The 16346-nt window shown below is 35.2% G+C and overlaps 1 protein-coding gene across 1 annotated transcript in view; it reads left to right on the top strand.

Annotated features, from left to right (window-relative positions):
• VWDE (von Willebrand factor D and EGF domains) overlaps positions 1 to 16346 on the top strand; it is a 76867-nt gene that overhangs the window by 13078 nt on the left and 47443 nt on the right. Inside the window, 4 exon segments of the mRNA XM_019443466.2 lie at positions 8804 to 8869; positions 12621 to 12868; positions 13425 to 13514; positions 15250 to 15394. Of these exon segments, the coding sequence (XP_019299011.2) occupies positions 8804 to 8869; positions 12621 to 12868; positions 13425 to 13514; positions 15250 to 15394 (549 nt within the window).

The raw sequence follows: 16346 nt of genomic DNA, 5'->3' as shown, positions 1-16346 counted from the left end.
TTTATCTTAGCTAGCCTAGGGAATAAGACAGAAAGAGCATGCTACCGTCAGGGTCAACAAGGCACCTTTCTTTTGCTAATTAGCTCCACTCTGGGCAACTTTGCCCTGCTGCCATCCATAGCCCTCTTTACCTGTTTACCTATTTTGGTCCTTCCTTCCTGTGAAAGCAGCTTTCTGCTATTGTACTATGTTGGGGGCTGCTTCCACCCTGAATACCTAATCTTGTTTACCTCATCTTGGATGTTTTCATCCTGAAATTTCCTATTCCTATACCTTTGTCCTATACTGGGGGCCTTTTCCCTGTTTACCTAATCTTTGATGCTTTCATTCTGTGGCTTCCTATTTCTTTATGCCTTGTTAACCCATGGGTGCAAGCTCAGGGAATTCCTAAGCTTATTCCACACAAAAAGATATCATGCAAATGTGTTTTAAGTTATTTCATCTTTCATTCATTAATATTGATTGAATGTTTATCCTTTGCCAGAAATTATTTTAGGCCTTAGGGTTATGGTAATGAACAAGACAAATGAGATATCTTCCCTCATGGAACTCACATTCTGGTGGAGTGCCTCAGACATAGAAAAATAAACTGGATATGACTCAAAGAATAAAATAAATATCCACGAGTCCCTACTACATCAAGACATGATTAGAGAAATAAATTGATGGAAGAAAGGAGACAAACCTTCCTTAAAGAAGAATTGCAAATATTTGCAGTTACTATCCCACATAGAATATGGGGCCTAATTCCTTTCATTTTGATTGTGAGCAGTATTTAGTGACTTGTTCCCAAATAATAGTGTATAGAAAGGAAAATAAAGTGATTTTATAAGGGAGAAACGTAGTAGACACTGTATTAACCAAGTGATCAAGGTTAATATCATGAGTGATAATGTATGTTGATATCAGTTACCTGCTGATAACATGCAATAAGATGTACTTCTCCTTTGTGGTATTCTTCCCTAAAAGCCATAACCCCAGTATAATCATGAGAAAATTCATACAAATCCAAAGTGAGAAATATTATACAAAACACCTGTGAAAAATACTCTTCAAAAGTGTCAGAATCATGGAGAGTCATGAGAGAGTGAAAAAACTGTCACAGACTGGAAAAGATTAGGGAAACATGATGAATAATGCAATATGATGATATCCTGGATTGAATACTGGAACAGAAAAGAATGTTAGCAGAAACTGGTAAAATCCAAATAGACTTTTCAGTTTATTTAAGAATAGAGTCCTAACTGGGACACCTAGGTGGCTCAGTCGGTTAAGCATCCGACTCTTGATCTCAGCTCAGGTCATGATCACGTGGTTGTGAGTTTGAGCCCCACATTGGGCTCTGTGCTGACAGCACAGGGCCTACTTAGGGTTATCTTTCTCTCTGTCTCTATCTCTCTCTCTCTCTCTCTCTCCCTCCCTCCCTCCCCTTGCTCCGCCAAAATAAATAAACTTAAAAAAAAAAAAAAGAATAGAGTCCTAAGATCAATTTCTTAGTTTTAACAAATGTATCATGGTTTTGTAATATGTTAACATTAGTGAAAGGGTATTATTACCAGGAAAGCTCCATATTATTTTTGCAACTTTTATGTCCATTTAAATTACTTTTAAATAAAATTTTATCACAAACTGAAAATAAAAAATAAAATTGTTTTTGGAAGCAAAATGTGTTATAAATTAGAGAAAACTGGTCAGTGCAATAGTGATTGACTGGCACAAGGATGCTGTCTCACCCAGAGTACCTGAAGAAGGTCTCTCTGACAGTTGATGAACTTGAGCTGAGCTCTGAATGAGGAGAATGAACCATCCATGAAGACATATGGGGAAAGAGCATTCTAGGTAGAAAGAACAACAAATGCCAGTGTCCTTAGACAGGTATGAAGATGGCTGTTCAGTGAACTGAAGGAGGAACAACATGGCAGGAAGACTGAATGGATGAGACTTCAGAGATGAGATCAGAGAAGTAGGAAGGGGACAGAATCTGTAGGGTATGTTGACTGTGGTAAGAACTTAGAGTTAGTCATAACTGCAGTATAAAGCCTTAATGGGATTTAAAATAGGTGAATATGATCTATGGATTGTATTTAAAAGACTCCATTGAAGAGGCTGTGGAAAGACAGTGGTGGCTCAAAGGTTGGGGAAGGAGGAAATGGTTTAAACTAGTGGCAAAGAGAAGAGGTTATTGAGTTGGAATGTCTTTTGGAGGCAGAGCTCATGCATTAGATATGAGAGAAGGTGGAAAGAAAGGAACCAAGGACAAGGCCTAGGTTTGTTGCTTGAGCAGCTGAGATAGGAAAGCAACACATTAGTTGGGGAGAGAAAGGAATGGACAGTTCTGTTTTGGCTTGTTATCTAAGAGAGGACATGAGATATACAGACATAAAATGCACAGCGGATTCGTGAGGCTGCCACTGACCATGTTGTTGACTAAGGATGTTGGAGAAGAGGGTAGTTCCCATAATACACCATCATGGAGCTCACAATAGATAATTGAACTTAATGAGTTTTTTGGGTTTTTTTTCTCTGTGCTCAATTATGACTGTGAACTTTTTGAAGGCAATGTACCCTTTATATCAAGGTCTCATGACCTCATGCCCAGTACCAAGTAAGGACACAACAAATGCACATTAATAGAAGTGTTTAATAGAACTAGTGACCCACCTCCTCAGATACAAGGAGCTCAAAATGGAAAGAAGCTACATAATGGTGATTTTTTACTTGGACTGCTTAGACAGGAATGAAGCTGATAATTGAGGGATTTATTCTTGGTTGGGGATGGAGAAAGTTTGCTGATATGTGACCAAATTATGGGAGGAAACCAATATCCCTCTACTATGTTATCTGGATTCCTCCATATGTAGGAGACTGAAAATGCTAGGAGATACTGTTCTGGATTAGTGCTCTTAAACTAGGCCAAACACTTGATTTAGCAAACAATGACAATCGTTTTAGTAATGCCTATGAATATTTTCATCTTGAGGTTGTTAGATTATCCAAAAACAAAAAACAAAAAAACCTACAAATAATAGATATGGCAAAACAATGGCTAGGAATATACATGGAACCACAAATTGCAATGAGTGGTGTGAATGAGAAGATTAAAAGTTGCTGTAGGTGTGCCTGGGAGGCTCAGTGGGTTGAGTGTCCAATTCTTGGTCTTCACCCAGATCATGGTCCCACGATCATGGGATCAAGCCCCACATTGGGCTCTGTGCTGGGTGTGGATCCTGCTTGGGATTCTCTCTCGCACGTTCTCTCCCTCCCTCCCTCCCTCTCTCCCCTTCTGCTCCTCTCCCCCACTCATGTTTTCTCTCTCTAAAATGAAAATTAGAAAAAAAAAGTTGCTGTAGATGAGAATACCAAAGGTGAAGGAGGGTGAAATTTATAATGAGGAACCACAGAAGAAAGCCTCTTCTGAGAAAAGGGCATTGACATGGAGAGTTTGAGGGTAAACAGTCCTGGGTCAGATAAAAAGTGTGGGGAACAACATCCCAGACAACAACAACAACAGCACGTAAAAGGCCTTAAGGCAATAAGTGTGGTGTTGCTCCCAAGAGTGAAAGTAGCACAGAGATGTTGGATCGCAAAGAGTGAGCAGAGTATTACAAGACATGGGTTGGAAAGGCAGCAGGGTCTGCTAGTTAGGGAACTCTTCATTTTATTCTGTGCTTTGAGAAGTCTTAAGAGAATTATCCTGAGAGCTTTAGCCAGTAAGTCTTCACATTTCTTACACAGCTGCTAGCCAGCTAAACCTGGTTGAAAGCAGTATGTTCAGGAAGGACAGCAACTGCTCAGTTAATAGAGCTAATGTTATCCATTAGGAAGGAGAGAATCCAGAGAGATGCATCTTGAGTGGCCAAGGGAGAGATTTGAAAAATGTCTTTTTAGTATTTTTCAATATTCTTGTCATCAAAATAGTTAATTTTTACAAAATTTCTAATAATATTACCAAGTATTTGTGGAAAATTGCATAGGTATTTCAATGGGAAAAAACCCAACAACATATCTACATTATTTTTTAAGAAATATTGATTACTATTAAAAATGAAAACAGAACTTTTATATCAGGGAATATCATAAAAGCAGTCACTTAGACAAAAATATTGTTTACATTGAATTTAAAAACTCAATACATATAATTTGCATTTTTTGACATGCTGTTAATACTTAAAAAAATATGTCCTGTTAATGTCATTCCCACCCATTCATTTTCTCAAGTTTGAATATTCAAAAGTATTTCTTTTATTCTTCATATTCATGTCTTCCTACTGGTTTTAAGTAAAGAGAATTTCTGGGAGAAGATTGTTATTTTTTACTTTTTGTATATAAGTTATTAATCGATATACACATGAATTATCTTCTCTGATGTGCCAATAAAAGCTTACCTTGAAATACTATTTAAACTTGAATTAGAATTCCTGGATAGCAAACAGAAATGAATCATATAATCCTCTTAAGTGTCTCTTTCTCTTGCTTACCAAGAATCTGAAGCAGATGTTCCGGGCTGATGATGACTTGGCCATTTACAATGTCAGGCTGAGGTCTCTGTGAGTCTCTAGGCTTTTTCTTCACAGTGACAAGATGACGGTCCAGTTTTTGCTCTTTATGTGCATTTTAGACAGGATAAAAGGGGAAGCCCAAAGGATAAAAAGAGAGCTTGTGCTAACTGGAATTTACCTCCCCTTAAGGAGCTTATTTGGAAGAAGTCTTATCACAACTACTTCAGAAGAATTCTTTGGCTTATCTCTGTCTTCAGAGGCAATCTGTGAAATCTCCTTTTTTACTTGGACATATTTCTGTCACCAGCTAATAGGCTATTGGATAGGCAACAATCCATCAGGTATATTTAACTTAAAAATCATCAAAACAGGGGTGCCTGGGTGGCTCAGTTGGTTAAACGTCCACCTTTGGCTCAGGTCATGATCTCACAGTTCATGAGTTCTTACAGCCCTGTGTTGGGCTCTGTGCTGACAGCTCGGAGCCTGGATCCTACATCAGATTCTGTGTGTGTGTCTTTCTCACTGCCCCTCCCCCTGCTAATGCTCTGTGTGTGTCTCTCTCTCTCTGTCAAAAATAAACAAATATTAAAAAAAAATTTTGAACATTATCAAAACAGCACAAATTAAAGAAAATTGTCACCATTTTAATAATATATTCTTATGACTTTTGTTTTTTATAACTTACATATAATTTTCATACAATTTATCTACAATTTCTATAAGGCAAAGAAGACAAGAAACACTAATTCAAGATTACACTTATAATCAATGCCATTCAAGCCAAAAGATTTATATATGTTATTTACTGAGAAAAGTTCATTGGAAAATGTTTTTTCATATTTTCCACGTTTGTACTTAGCAAGGTGGTTATTAGGTCCTTATGCTATACAAAGAGGCATTATATCAATTGGAAGTAGGCCATGAGAAATTGAGGACATATACTATATACCCTACAGCACCCACTAAAATATGTGTGTGTATCTAATAGCCAATAAAATAGATAAGATACACAAAATACACCTTTTAGAGATACAGAAACAAGTGAAAAGTGCCAAAAGGACAAATAGAAAATAGCAACATGATAGATTTAAACCCTAGAATATCAATAATTATATTAAATATATGTGATCTAAACACCCCAATTGAAAGTCAGAAATTTTCAGATTGGATAATAAAAGCAACACCCAACTATAACTATAGGCTGCCCAGAGAAGCCCATGTTAAACATAAAGAAAAATGAGGTTATAAATATGAGGAAAGAAAAGGATTGACTTAGGTACCACAAATGACAAGAAATCTAGAGTGGCATTGTACATATCAGACAAAGTAAATTATTGAGCAAAGAATATCACCTAGAAGAACAAGGGTCATTTCCTAAAGATAAAAGGATCAATTGAACAACAGGATAAAATGGTTCTAAATACTTATGTACCTAAAAACAGAATTCAAAATACAGGAAGCAAAACTTACAGATCTTTAAGAAGAAATAGACAAATTTATGGTTCATGTTGGAGATTAACACTCATCAGTCAATAATTGAGCACATAGAAACAAAAACAAAAAAAATGGAGGAGAGTGGAAAGATTCTATCAATCAACTTGATCTAAATGACATTTAGAGAAGATTCCACAGATGACAGAACAACCCACATTCTTTACAAGTGCACCAGAAACATTTACCAAGATAGATTACATGCTAGGCCCTAGAGTAAGGAAATTAGAATATAAGAAAAAGTTTGATGTTAGTAAAAAAAAAACAAAAAACAACCCCTAAATATACTGTGAAAACAAGAGAGTTTACAGATCTGTGGGATCTGTAAAAAAAAAAAAAAAAAAACAACTCAGTTTATATGTTAAGAAACTAGAAGCAGCACAAATGAGACCCAAAGTAAGCAGAAAGGAAATAACGATCAGAGTGAAAATCAATGGAATAATACACAAAATGAAAAAAGTAAAGGCAGAGGTTTCCAATATCAGGAATAAGAGAGGTGATAAAATACATACTCTCCAGATATTAAAAGAATTATAAGAATAAGGAATTATTATGAATAACTGCCAATACATTTGACAACTTAAATGAAGTAGACAAATTTCTTGAAATACACGGATACTAGAGCTCATTCAAAAGAAAAAATAATTTCAATGGCCCTATAATTGTTAAACAAATTGTATTTTTAGTTAAAATCCATTCCACAGATAAAATAAAACAAAGAAGAACCCTGGCCCAGATGGTTTGGGAATTCTTCCAAATAATAAAGGAGGAAATAATACCAATTTTACATAACTTTTCCAGAAAAATGAATAGTAGGGACCAAAAAACTTCTGTAGAGCCAACAATACTCTCAAAGTAAAAGCAAGACACAGACACTCAAGAAAACTATATCCCTCATACATATAAATGCAGATGGTATGATCATATATTTAGAAAATCCAGTGGAATCTACAAAATAGCTATTGGAGCTAGTAAGAAGTTATACTGAAAGAAAAAAGATCAACATGTAAAAATCATTTGTATTTCTTTATATACGTACTAGCAGGAATTTTATCTAAAAATACTAATTATAGTACCAACTATATGAAATACTTAGGAATAAATATGGAAAAAGATGCACAAGACCTATAAAGTGAAAACAGTAAAACTTTGCTGAGAAAAGTTGGAAAACTTAAAATAATGGAGAGATAAACCATGTTTATGGAACAAAGATCAATGTTAAGAAACCAATTCTCAAGGTACTTTATAGCTCTAAAACAGTCCTAATCAATATCTCAGCAAGTTTGGTTTTTTTTTTGGAGATTGACAAATTTTCCTAAAATTTATATGGAAATTCAAAATATCTTCAATACCCCAAACTACCTTGATCAGGAAAAGAGTTGGGCAATTTATAGTGACTTTCAGATTTATCCTAAAGTTAATCTGTAAAGTGTTATGTTTGCATCAAGATAGATCAGTGGATAAGAACAGAGCCCAGAAATAAATCAACACACGTATAATCAACTGATTTTCAACACTAAATATAGTCAATTCTTTAGAAAAAGGACAGGGGCACCTGGGTGGCGCAGTCGGTTGAGCGTCCGACTTCAGCCAGGTCACGATCTCGCGGTCCGTGAGTTCGAGCCCCGCGTCAGGCTCTGGGCTGATGGCTCGGAGCCTGGAGCCTGTTTCCGATTCTGTGTCTCCCTCTCTCTCTGCCCCTCCCCCGTTCATGCTCTGCCTCTCTCTGTCCCAAAAATAAATAAAAAAAAAAAACGTTGAAAAAAAAAAAATTAAAAAAAAAAAAGGACAGTAGTTTCAACAAATCGTTTATACACAAATTTTAAAAAATGAACTGTGATCAAAATGCGTATAAAAATATAACTCACAAAAGGGGTGCCTGTGTGGCTCAGTCAGTTAAGTGTCGGACTTCAGCTCAGGTCAGGATCTCACGGTTTTTGAGTTCAAGCCCTGTGTCGGGCTCTTTGCTAACAGCTCAGAACCTGGAGCCTGCTTCTGATTCTGTGTCTCCTCCTCTCTCCCTGTCCCTCCCATGCTCATGCTCTGTCTCTGTCTCTCAATAATAAATAAACGTTAAAAAAAAATTTTAAAAAGGTATAACTCACAATGAATCATTAGTTTGAGTTACAAATAACAGAAAACAAGTTGAAATAATGTTTAAAAATCATGAACTCTAAGGATTTTAGGATGTGTCATTGAATCTGAGAAAGAGTTAAATAAGAAGGCCTCAGAAGATATGAGCATTAGAGCACCTCCCATGAGGTTAGCAACAAGAGTCTATACACATTCCTGTAGAACTTCATCATTGACTTGACTCTGCTCTCAAGTCCTTGTCTCTCAGTTTAAATTCTAAATTCTTCCAAGAAGCAGTCTGATGAGCCTGTCTTTGTTCGAGTAGTTACCTTTGTTCCAATGAACCTAGTTTGGCATTGGGTTATAGTTATTACCATGACAGCTGTCAACTCATTTCTGTAACCCTGCACATGATTATAGGGGAAACAAGTTCCACAGAAGTGGTTCAAACCAATTGTTGTATAAATTTATGTAAATTTTAGTTTCATTACTTAATAGTGTAGACTAAAATTTAGGAAACAAGACATGAAAGCTGTAGTTGTTTTAAAATATGATTCTAAATTATCTCTATTTGATCTCATCCTGAAAAGGGAAAATTTTATTATAAATAAAAATGAGAATAAGTAAGTCTTAGTCTATTGAAACATACTTCTCCGAGGAATTGTCATTTCAGATATTTATGTATGTATTTATATCTTTAAGCTCAATTGAATAAATATACAAACCTTAACCTTTTGCAGCTATTTCTGATGCAAAATTACACCCATGTGACCCTGATGAAATTGAAATTAGTGGTGACTGTGTTCGTAAGTATCAAATTTTATTTTTTTTAACAATTTATAAACTTACAATTTCAAAGTTGTTTTGTTTATTCATTTCTCTTGAGAGAGAGAGAGAGAGAGAGCATGAGCAGGGGGAGGGGCAGAGAGAAAGAGGGAGAGAGAGAATCCCAAGCAAGCTCCGTGCTGTCAGCCGAGAACCTGATTCAGGGCTCAGTCTCACAAACTGTGAGATCATGACCTGAGCTGAAATCAAGAGTTGGACACTTAACTGACTGAGCCACCCAGGTGCCCCCATTTCAATGGGTTTTTATGTTCTGTAACTTACTTAGATGTTAGTTATGCTATTTGACTTCACCTCAGTCTCATGACTATCAAAAATAAAAATCACTTTATCCTGCCTGTAAGGAATAGTCCTGGAATTAGCAAATATATGGAGTTGGGCATGTCATACCCTACAGATATTGGTAGAATTCTTTTATGGGGAAATATTTGGCAGTATATCGCAACAATATTAAAAATGCACATATATTTGTCCTCAACAATTCCATTTTCAAAAGTCTAGCTCATAGAAATATTTAAAGAAGCATGTAAGTATTCTCTTTAAAACAGCATTTTTCTAATAATATGAAAAACTAAATTGCAAATATACAGTAACTGCTGATGATTCAATATTTTCGGTGTACCCATGATAAAATATTCTATAAACAATATTAAAATTCAGGAATACATTCTTTGATATTAGTAAATATTAATAGCATACTGTAGTTAAGAAATCAAAATATGTAGCACAATCTCATTTTTATTTTCTGAAAGCGATTGCATTTATACCAAATAACTCTTGAAAGATAAACACCAAAAATGTTAATGGTACTCGTAATTTTTCTCCTCCTTCAAATCTGTATTTTTTTTTTATTTTCTAAATTAAATTTTTAGAAGTTGTTTACAAACTAAAAAAATCCTATGTCAGTATTTCTTAAAATAACTCTAAATAGATCGTCTAATAAATTTATGATATCTACTTAAAGGATGAGAAGAGATTAAAATTATTATTGAAACCTTAGCGTTTTTGCGGGATATATTGGTCAAGTATATTGATGATGATATGAGAATATAATAAATGAATATGGGATTGTTGACATATAATTAACTAAGGTGTTTGATAAAATAAACCATAATGACAAAAAACAAATCAGGATAGATTATATAATATTTAGATACCAGTTCTAAAAATTAATGTGTTTTGCCTTTGAAAACTACCCTTATAATAATGCTCAAAATAAGGGGTGCCTGGGTGGCTCTGTCAGTTACGGATTTGACTCTTGATTTTGGCTCAGATCATGATCTCACAGTTGGGAGGTCAAACCCCAACATGGGCTCTATGCTGGGCGTGGAAGCTGCTTAATAGTCTTCTTCCCCCTTGCTCTCTGCCCCTTCCTCACTTGCACTCTCTCTCAAAAAACAAAATAATAGCACTCAAAGTAAATCCCTCTGAATTGTTTTTCTATGTTCTATTCCAATTGTAAATGGATTTTCCAGCTCCTTTTTCTACTGTTCTTTAAACAAGTTATTATTTTATCTGAAAGTCTCAGTTTAATTAAACACTGTGATTTAAGTTCTTAAGAGAACAAAACAATATCCCTAATAATAGTAATATTAAACATAAAGTATATTTGTTATATTTTATATATAACCTGCGTAATAGGTTTGGATTATCTTTCTCATATACATATATTATAGTGAAATCGCTTTTCTTTTCTGAATAAGCAATAAATTTAAGCTATGTATGTATGTTGTACAGAAGGCTTATGCAATTATTGGAAAAAAATGCTATACAAAATCATACACAATCTGGGGAGATAACCCTTGAATGGAAATATTGAATCAAAAGTCAACAGCTTCAGGATAAAGTAGAGAATATGTTAACATATCCAGCAACTGTTAATATCAGAATTGACAAAAAGGTACAAGCAGAAATAATTTATCTCTTGTTTTTGCAAACTTTTGTTTTAAATATATGTTGACAAAGTTTCTTTCCTCTACATTGTTGTGAGCAATGATCTGTTTTTTCACCCAGATAGTTGATACCATTTAAAATAGTGATTCAAAATTTTAATTTTCATGAATTATTTTCTTTTCAGTTATCGGTCATCTCTTACTCTAAATAATCATTTACATAGATAGTTCTTCCCTGTTTGGAAATAAGTTGAACTTCTTTTTCCTAATTTATGTAAGAGGAAATTTTCCCTCATATATAATTTTTTTAAAAACCAATGTACTAAAGAGTAGTCTATTATTTCTTTCAAATGTGAACATAATGATTTGACCTCATGTTTAAGATGTTTGGCAAGGTATTTGTTACTTAGATTAGGAGTGCCTGGGTGGCTCAGTTAATCATCCAACTCTTGATTTTGGCTCAGGTCATGGCCTCATAGTTTGTGAAATTGAGCCCCGAGTTAGGCTCTGTGCTAACAACACGGACCCTGCTTGGTACTCTCTCTGCCCCTTCCCTGCTTGTGTGTTCTCTCTCTCTCTCTCTTTCTCTTTCTCTCTCTCTCTCTCAAAATAAAAAAACAACAATATTTATTACTCAGATTAGTTTGAAAAAAATTCATTTGCTACTCGGATTTTGTAATTGAATATCTAACAAAATAGCAAGTTAAAATATCTTAAAATACACAAGGTTATTTTTTCCCTTATATTTAGGTTAGAATCCCTCAGAGTTTTCAAAAATTTATGAGAGGACTAAAAAAATTACTTTTGCAACTATTGTAAAATGACCATGTATATCCTAAAAAAAATTTGTACATTTTAACATGTTTTAAATGTTGTAAAATTTATCACTTGGATATTTTTCTCTTTTCTAAAACAAAGGAAATTTAAAAAACTCATTTGGAAACATTTTAGATCCCTAAATTTAATCTTACAAATGACCAGAGATGAAAATTACAAAATCTTCCCAAGTTCCTAGAGAAAATTTCAAACATTTTTAACATCAGAAAAATGAAAAGAGTAAGACTGTTGTTTAACACCTGATGTATTTCACTCAACAGTTTAATCAGTCCCGTAATGAGCTGCTCTTTCAACCCAGAGTAATGATGGGTTGAGTTATAAGAGGAAAATAGTAAGCCTTTTGAGTTTACATTATAATGACTTTTTTTTTTTTTTAAATGTTTATTTTTGAGAGAGAGAGAGAGAGAGAGGAAGCAGGGGAGGGGCAGAGAGAGAGGAAGACAGAATCCGAAGCAGGCTCCAGGCTCCGAGCTGTCAGCACAGAACCCGATGCGGGGCTGGAACTCACAAACCGCAAGATCATGACCTGAGCAGAACGAAGCTGGACATTCAACCGACTGAGCCACCCAGACACCCCTATAAATGACTACTTTTTAAGCAAGAAATTATAACGTAAAAAAAACCTTAATTTTATTTCTTTGTTCAATCTTTTAGAAAGGGAAATCTTTCATAAATCACTTCGAAGGAGGTGAATTACTTTTATGCTCAAGAGCTAGACTTCTTTCAAGGGTAGACACATCCAAAGTACATTAATATAAGCTTGATGAGCTGATAAGTTTCTCTGCTATCAATATTTCTGTGATTATTGGGTCAAAAATAAAAATGTGCTGCTTTGCTGATTGCTAGATAATAGTTATCTTTCTGAATGTATTTTACTTTTCTTAATATAAATCCCTGAGCCGCAGTCTCCATGAGCTTTCTGCTTGTCATTATCCATTCTTTAAGATGCCTGATTGATGACAGATTATGCATTTTTTCCCCTCAGGTCAGCGGTTTGTCTCAGTGCCACCACCGCCCCCAGGAAGGCCAGAAGTTGTGGTGGAGCTGATTGAATCCAGGCTTTTCTGTAGGTGTGCTTTTGATGTTTCCCCTACAAGCACTTCGGTGGGATTTCTCATAACTTGGTCTAGGCTTTCTTCTCAAGAAATCAAAGAGGAGCTGAAGCAAGAGACCACAGTTCAGGCATTCTCTCTTTTAGAGCTGGATGGAATAAATCTCAGACTCGGAGATAGGGTATGTTCACATTTTTTTTTCTTTTCGTGAATGTATTGATTTTAAAAAATGAGTTTTTTAACATATCCTAAAAATACCTTCATCCCCAGAATACCAAGCACTAATGTTTTTCTTTTTCTTTTTTCCTTGGAAATTGTGCCAACTCAAATGATATTGGATGAGTCAGTATCTTAATGACTACATATGAATATCTGCTGTTACCATTTGCTGAATTATCAATGAACCCTTATAACTTGATGCCTCTTTCTGGTTTTAAAATGATATGTTTTTATTCTTGAAAAATATTTTCATTTTTTTAATGATGATGTCACTTATCCACTTTTAAATATATCTTAAATACAAAGTCTACAACACTTTGATTTATGTTGAGGTTTGAATAGGTAATATTTTTAAATTGTGGAATTTTTCTCGATTTTCAAGCAAGTTTTCAAATTGTTTAGTTTCTTATTATCTTTTATGCACAATCTACTATAAGTTAAGTACTTAATTACAATAGTTTACACATATTTTCCCCATAATTGTATTGCTAAATGATTATTCATAACTGTGTTCATAGATATTCTGTAGTGCTTCCATCTTTTTGTTGGAGAATCCACATGTACAAAGCTTAGCCATCGAAAGCCAAGAATTTTTTGCAGGCATTAAGGTATGTAGCCACGGGGATGGATCAGACAGATTACTTCTCTATCACTGTGTTTTCTATACTGTGATCTGTGGATGCTGGTTCCAAGACCTCATCACAGACTGAACACTGAGATCCGAGAGTCTATATTTTTGAAAAATTACCCAAATAATTCTAATGCACAGCACTGTTCGAGGGCCCCTGTTAATGAACTAAAATTGGAATATACTTGCATATTTTTTGAGAAATAGCTCAAATTAGAATAAAAGTGGGGCACTTGGGTAGCTCGTCAGTTAAATGTCTGACTTTGGCTCAGATCATGATCTTACACTTCATGAACTGGAACCCCGCATCGGGCTCTCCACTGACATTGTGGAGCCTGCTTAGAATTCTCTCTCCCTCTCTTTCTCTCTGTCCCTCCCGAATTTGTGCTCTCTCTCTCTTTCTCTCTCTCTGTCAAAATAATTAACTTAAAAAAATTAAAAATGAAAGCTTTGTTCCCATAATTCATTCTATCACATGTCTAAAAGTTAGATTATTGATATTTAGTTAGCATGCAGGTCGGAAGACGAGTACCAGGTCAGGTACTGAAGCCTCTGACTAGAGTAAAATTGACCCAGAAATCTGGGCTCTATGAACTGTGAAGATGGAGGTAACTACACAAGGCAATGTCTGTGGTCACTGCTGGTATCATGGGAGGTCCAAGAACAGGATCTGCTGCTATTACAGCAGATGAGCAGTCATCCAGGGAATCCAGAAGTGGTGGAATGAATGGGGCAATATTATGAGGTCTAGGCACACAGGCACTGTACACCCCCTGTGGTCTCAGCCACAGGACTGGAGTTTGACCTGGACTCATCTCTAGTTCAAGGACAAGATGAGACAATCAATAGATTGTGTGAATAGGACTCATAATAGATTGTGAGAGCCTAGACAAAAACTGGTCTGGAGAAAGTCCATTTATACACAGTAGGGACCAAGGAAGGAGTGAGAAGAGTAACCATGTTGTCAGAAGAGTATAATCACAGTAGGAGGAGAGAAGAGCTCATACCTCAGGGAGGCAGAACCTTTGGATCTCCATTGGTGAACACTCAGCAAAAAACATCCGGGTCATTGGTCAGCCCCCAGGAGATGTTTCTAATTAGGCTAGTAGGGAGCTAGCCAAGAATTCAGACGGAGTAAAAACTTCCTGCCTCAAAAAAGGATTGGCCCATGAACTGGGGTGGGACCAGTCCTAGACTTCAGTAGTTAGTAATCCAACTAAGGAAGACAGAGGCTGCAACATAAGCTTGAGATATTTGAGGTGACAATGATATTTTGATTTATATATGCAAAAATACTTAGATTTCTAACTTATGTTAAGGGTGATATTAATCTCTCAGAATAAACACACTCATTTGTGAGTCAGTAAATGTTAACAAACAAATGAAAGAATATAGGCTTCTCTCTGTCTGTGCCCATTCCCCAGTGCCCATCCCAGAACCAGAATCATCAAGGCAGACTCCTACCAGACTGCCTACCATGTTGGGGAACCAAGTTATCCCTCAGTTCAGGGCAGTACAGTGACTCCGTGTACTCTGCTATGTGCTAATGTTTTTAAAGATTTGGTTTTAATCTTATTAAATTGAAAATTTCAGGGCTTAAGTTATTACTCCCAGCTTATTTAGCAAAATAGGAGCTGTTAAGAAAAATGCTCTTGTAAAATTTTATCTTAGGAATAAATTCTATTTTGATATGACTACATATTTTCTTATACCAGTTACACCCTGAATTAAGCACTATATCAGAAGATGGGAAAGAATATCGCCTGAAGATAGAGAGCACAGTACCTGTCATTTGTTCTGAATTCAGCGAGCTTGACCAGGAATGCAAAATCTCATTAAAACTGAAAACTGTTGATCAAGGTAATACACTAAATTCACTTAATTTTATTACTGGATTTCAAATAATAATTAATGCTTTTTTTTTTCTTCTAGAAAAAGTCACTGGAGAGTATGCATATAATGAATTATGTTGTGTGTTTACATCAAATTATAGCTCAGCCATATTAATGATATGGGTCCATATTATTGACTGTCAAAACAGTCTATGTTGCAATTCACATTTATCCTTCCTGGGCTCATAGCATGTATTAAAAAAAAAAAAAAACAGTGATGAACAACTCCTCATCATCATCTTTTTCTTCCTCCTTTTCATTCTCATCCTCCCACTTACTTTTTTCTTTGCTTTGTTTTCAGAGATGGAGAGACAAACTGCTCTTTAAGATTTTCCAAATACCCCTAACTAGGGAGGTATGATATGTTATATTAACATAAATTCAAGCTTATGCAACATGGGTCTCCTAATACAGTCTTTATACTTCTCTCCTTAATGTAAGCTTGTGTTTGAGACCTTTTGTTATAAAATTGTATTTAAATTACAAATTACATAGATTGTGTGATGCATGGCTGCACATATGTCACTGTCACAGCCATATAGGGAGAGATGAAATTCTCCCAAAGGACACGATAGATTATGAGAGGACAAAGCATGGATGGCAGTGATTGGGTTTAGTTGAATTCTGTTTCTCCCTCTAAGACTTTGAGGTAGAAACCAAAGCACATAAGAGATATATAAATTAGAATATGACTTTTAAGAGAGATTCTGTTTACATACCTTTTCACCATAGGACATAAAATTTTATGTAATAAATATACCAAATACTATGTGTCTAGGTCTTCAGGTCTCTATTATACCTAATTAAATCAGAGAAGCAAAGGATAAAAATGTTTGAAGAGAGAGTCCCATGGGAATGATACACCCAGAAAAGAGATGGACGTACAAATAGAGAGAAGCATTGGGAGATGCTGTCTCAAG

The sequence above is a fragment of the Panthera pardus genome, unplaced genomic scaffold (assembly GCF_024362965.1).
Source record: "Panthera pardus isolate Hobbes unplaced genomic scaffold, ASM2436296v1 HiC_scaffold_8, whole genome shotgun sequence".
Lineage (NCBI taxonomy): Eukaryota > Metazoa > Chordata > Mammalia > Carnivora > Felidae > Panthera > Panthera pardus.
Note: the sequence above shows the minus strand (reverse complement) of the source record. Positions and strands in the feature narration are given on the sequence as shown.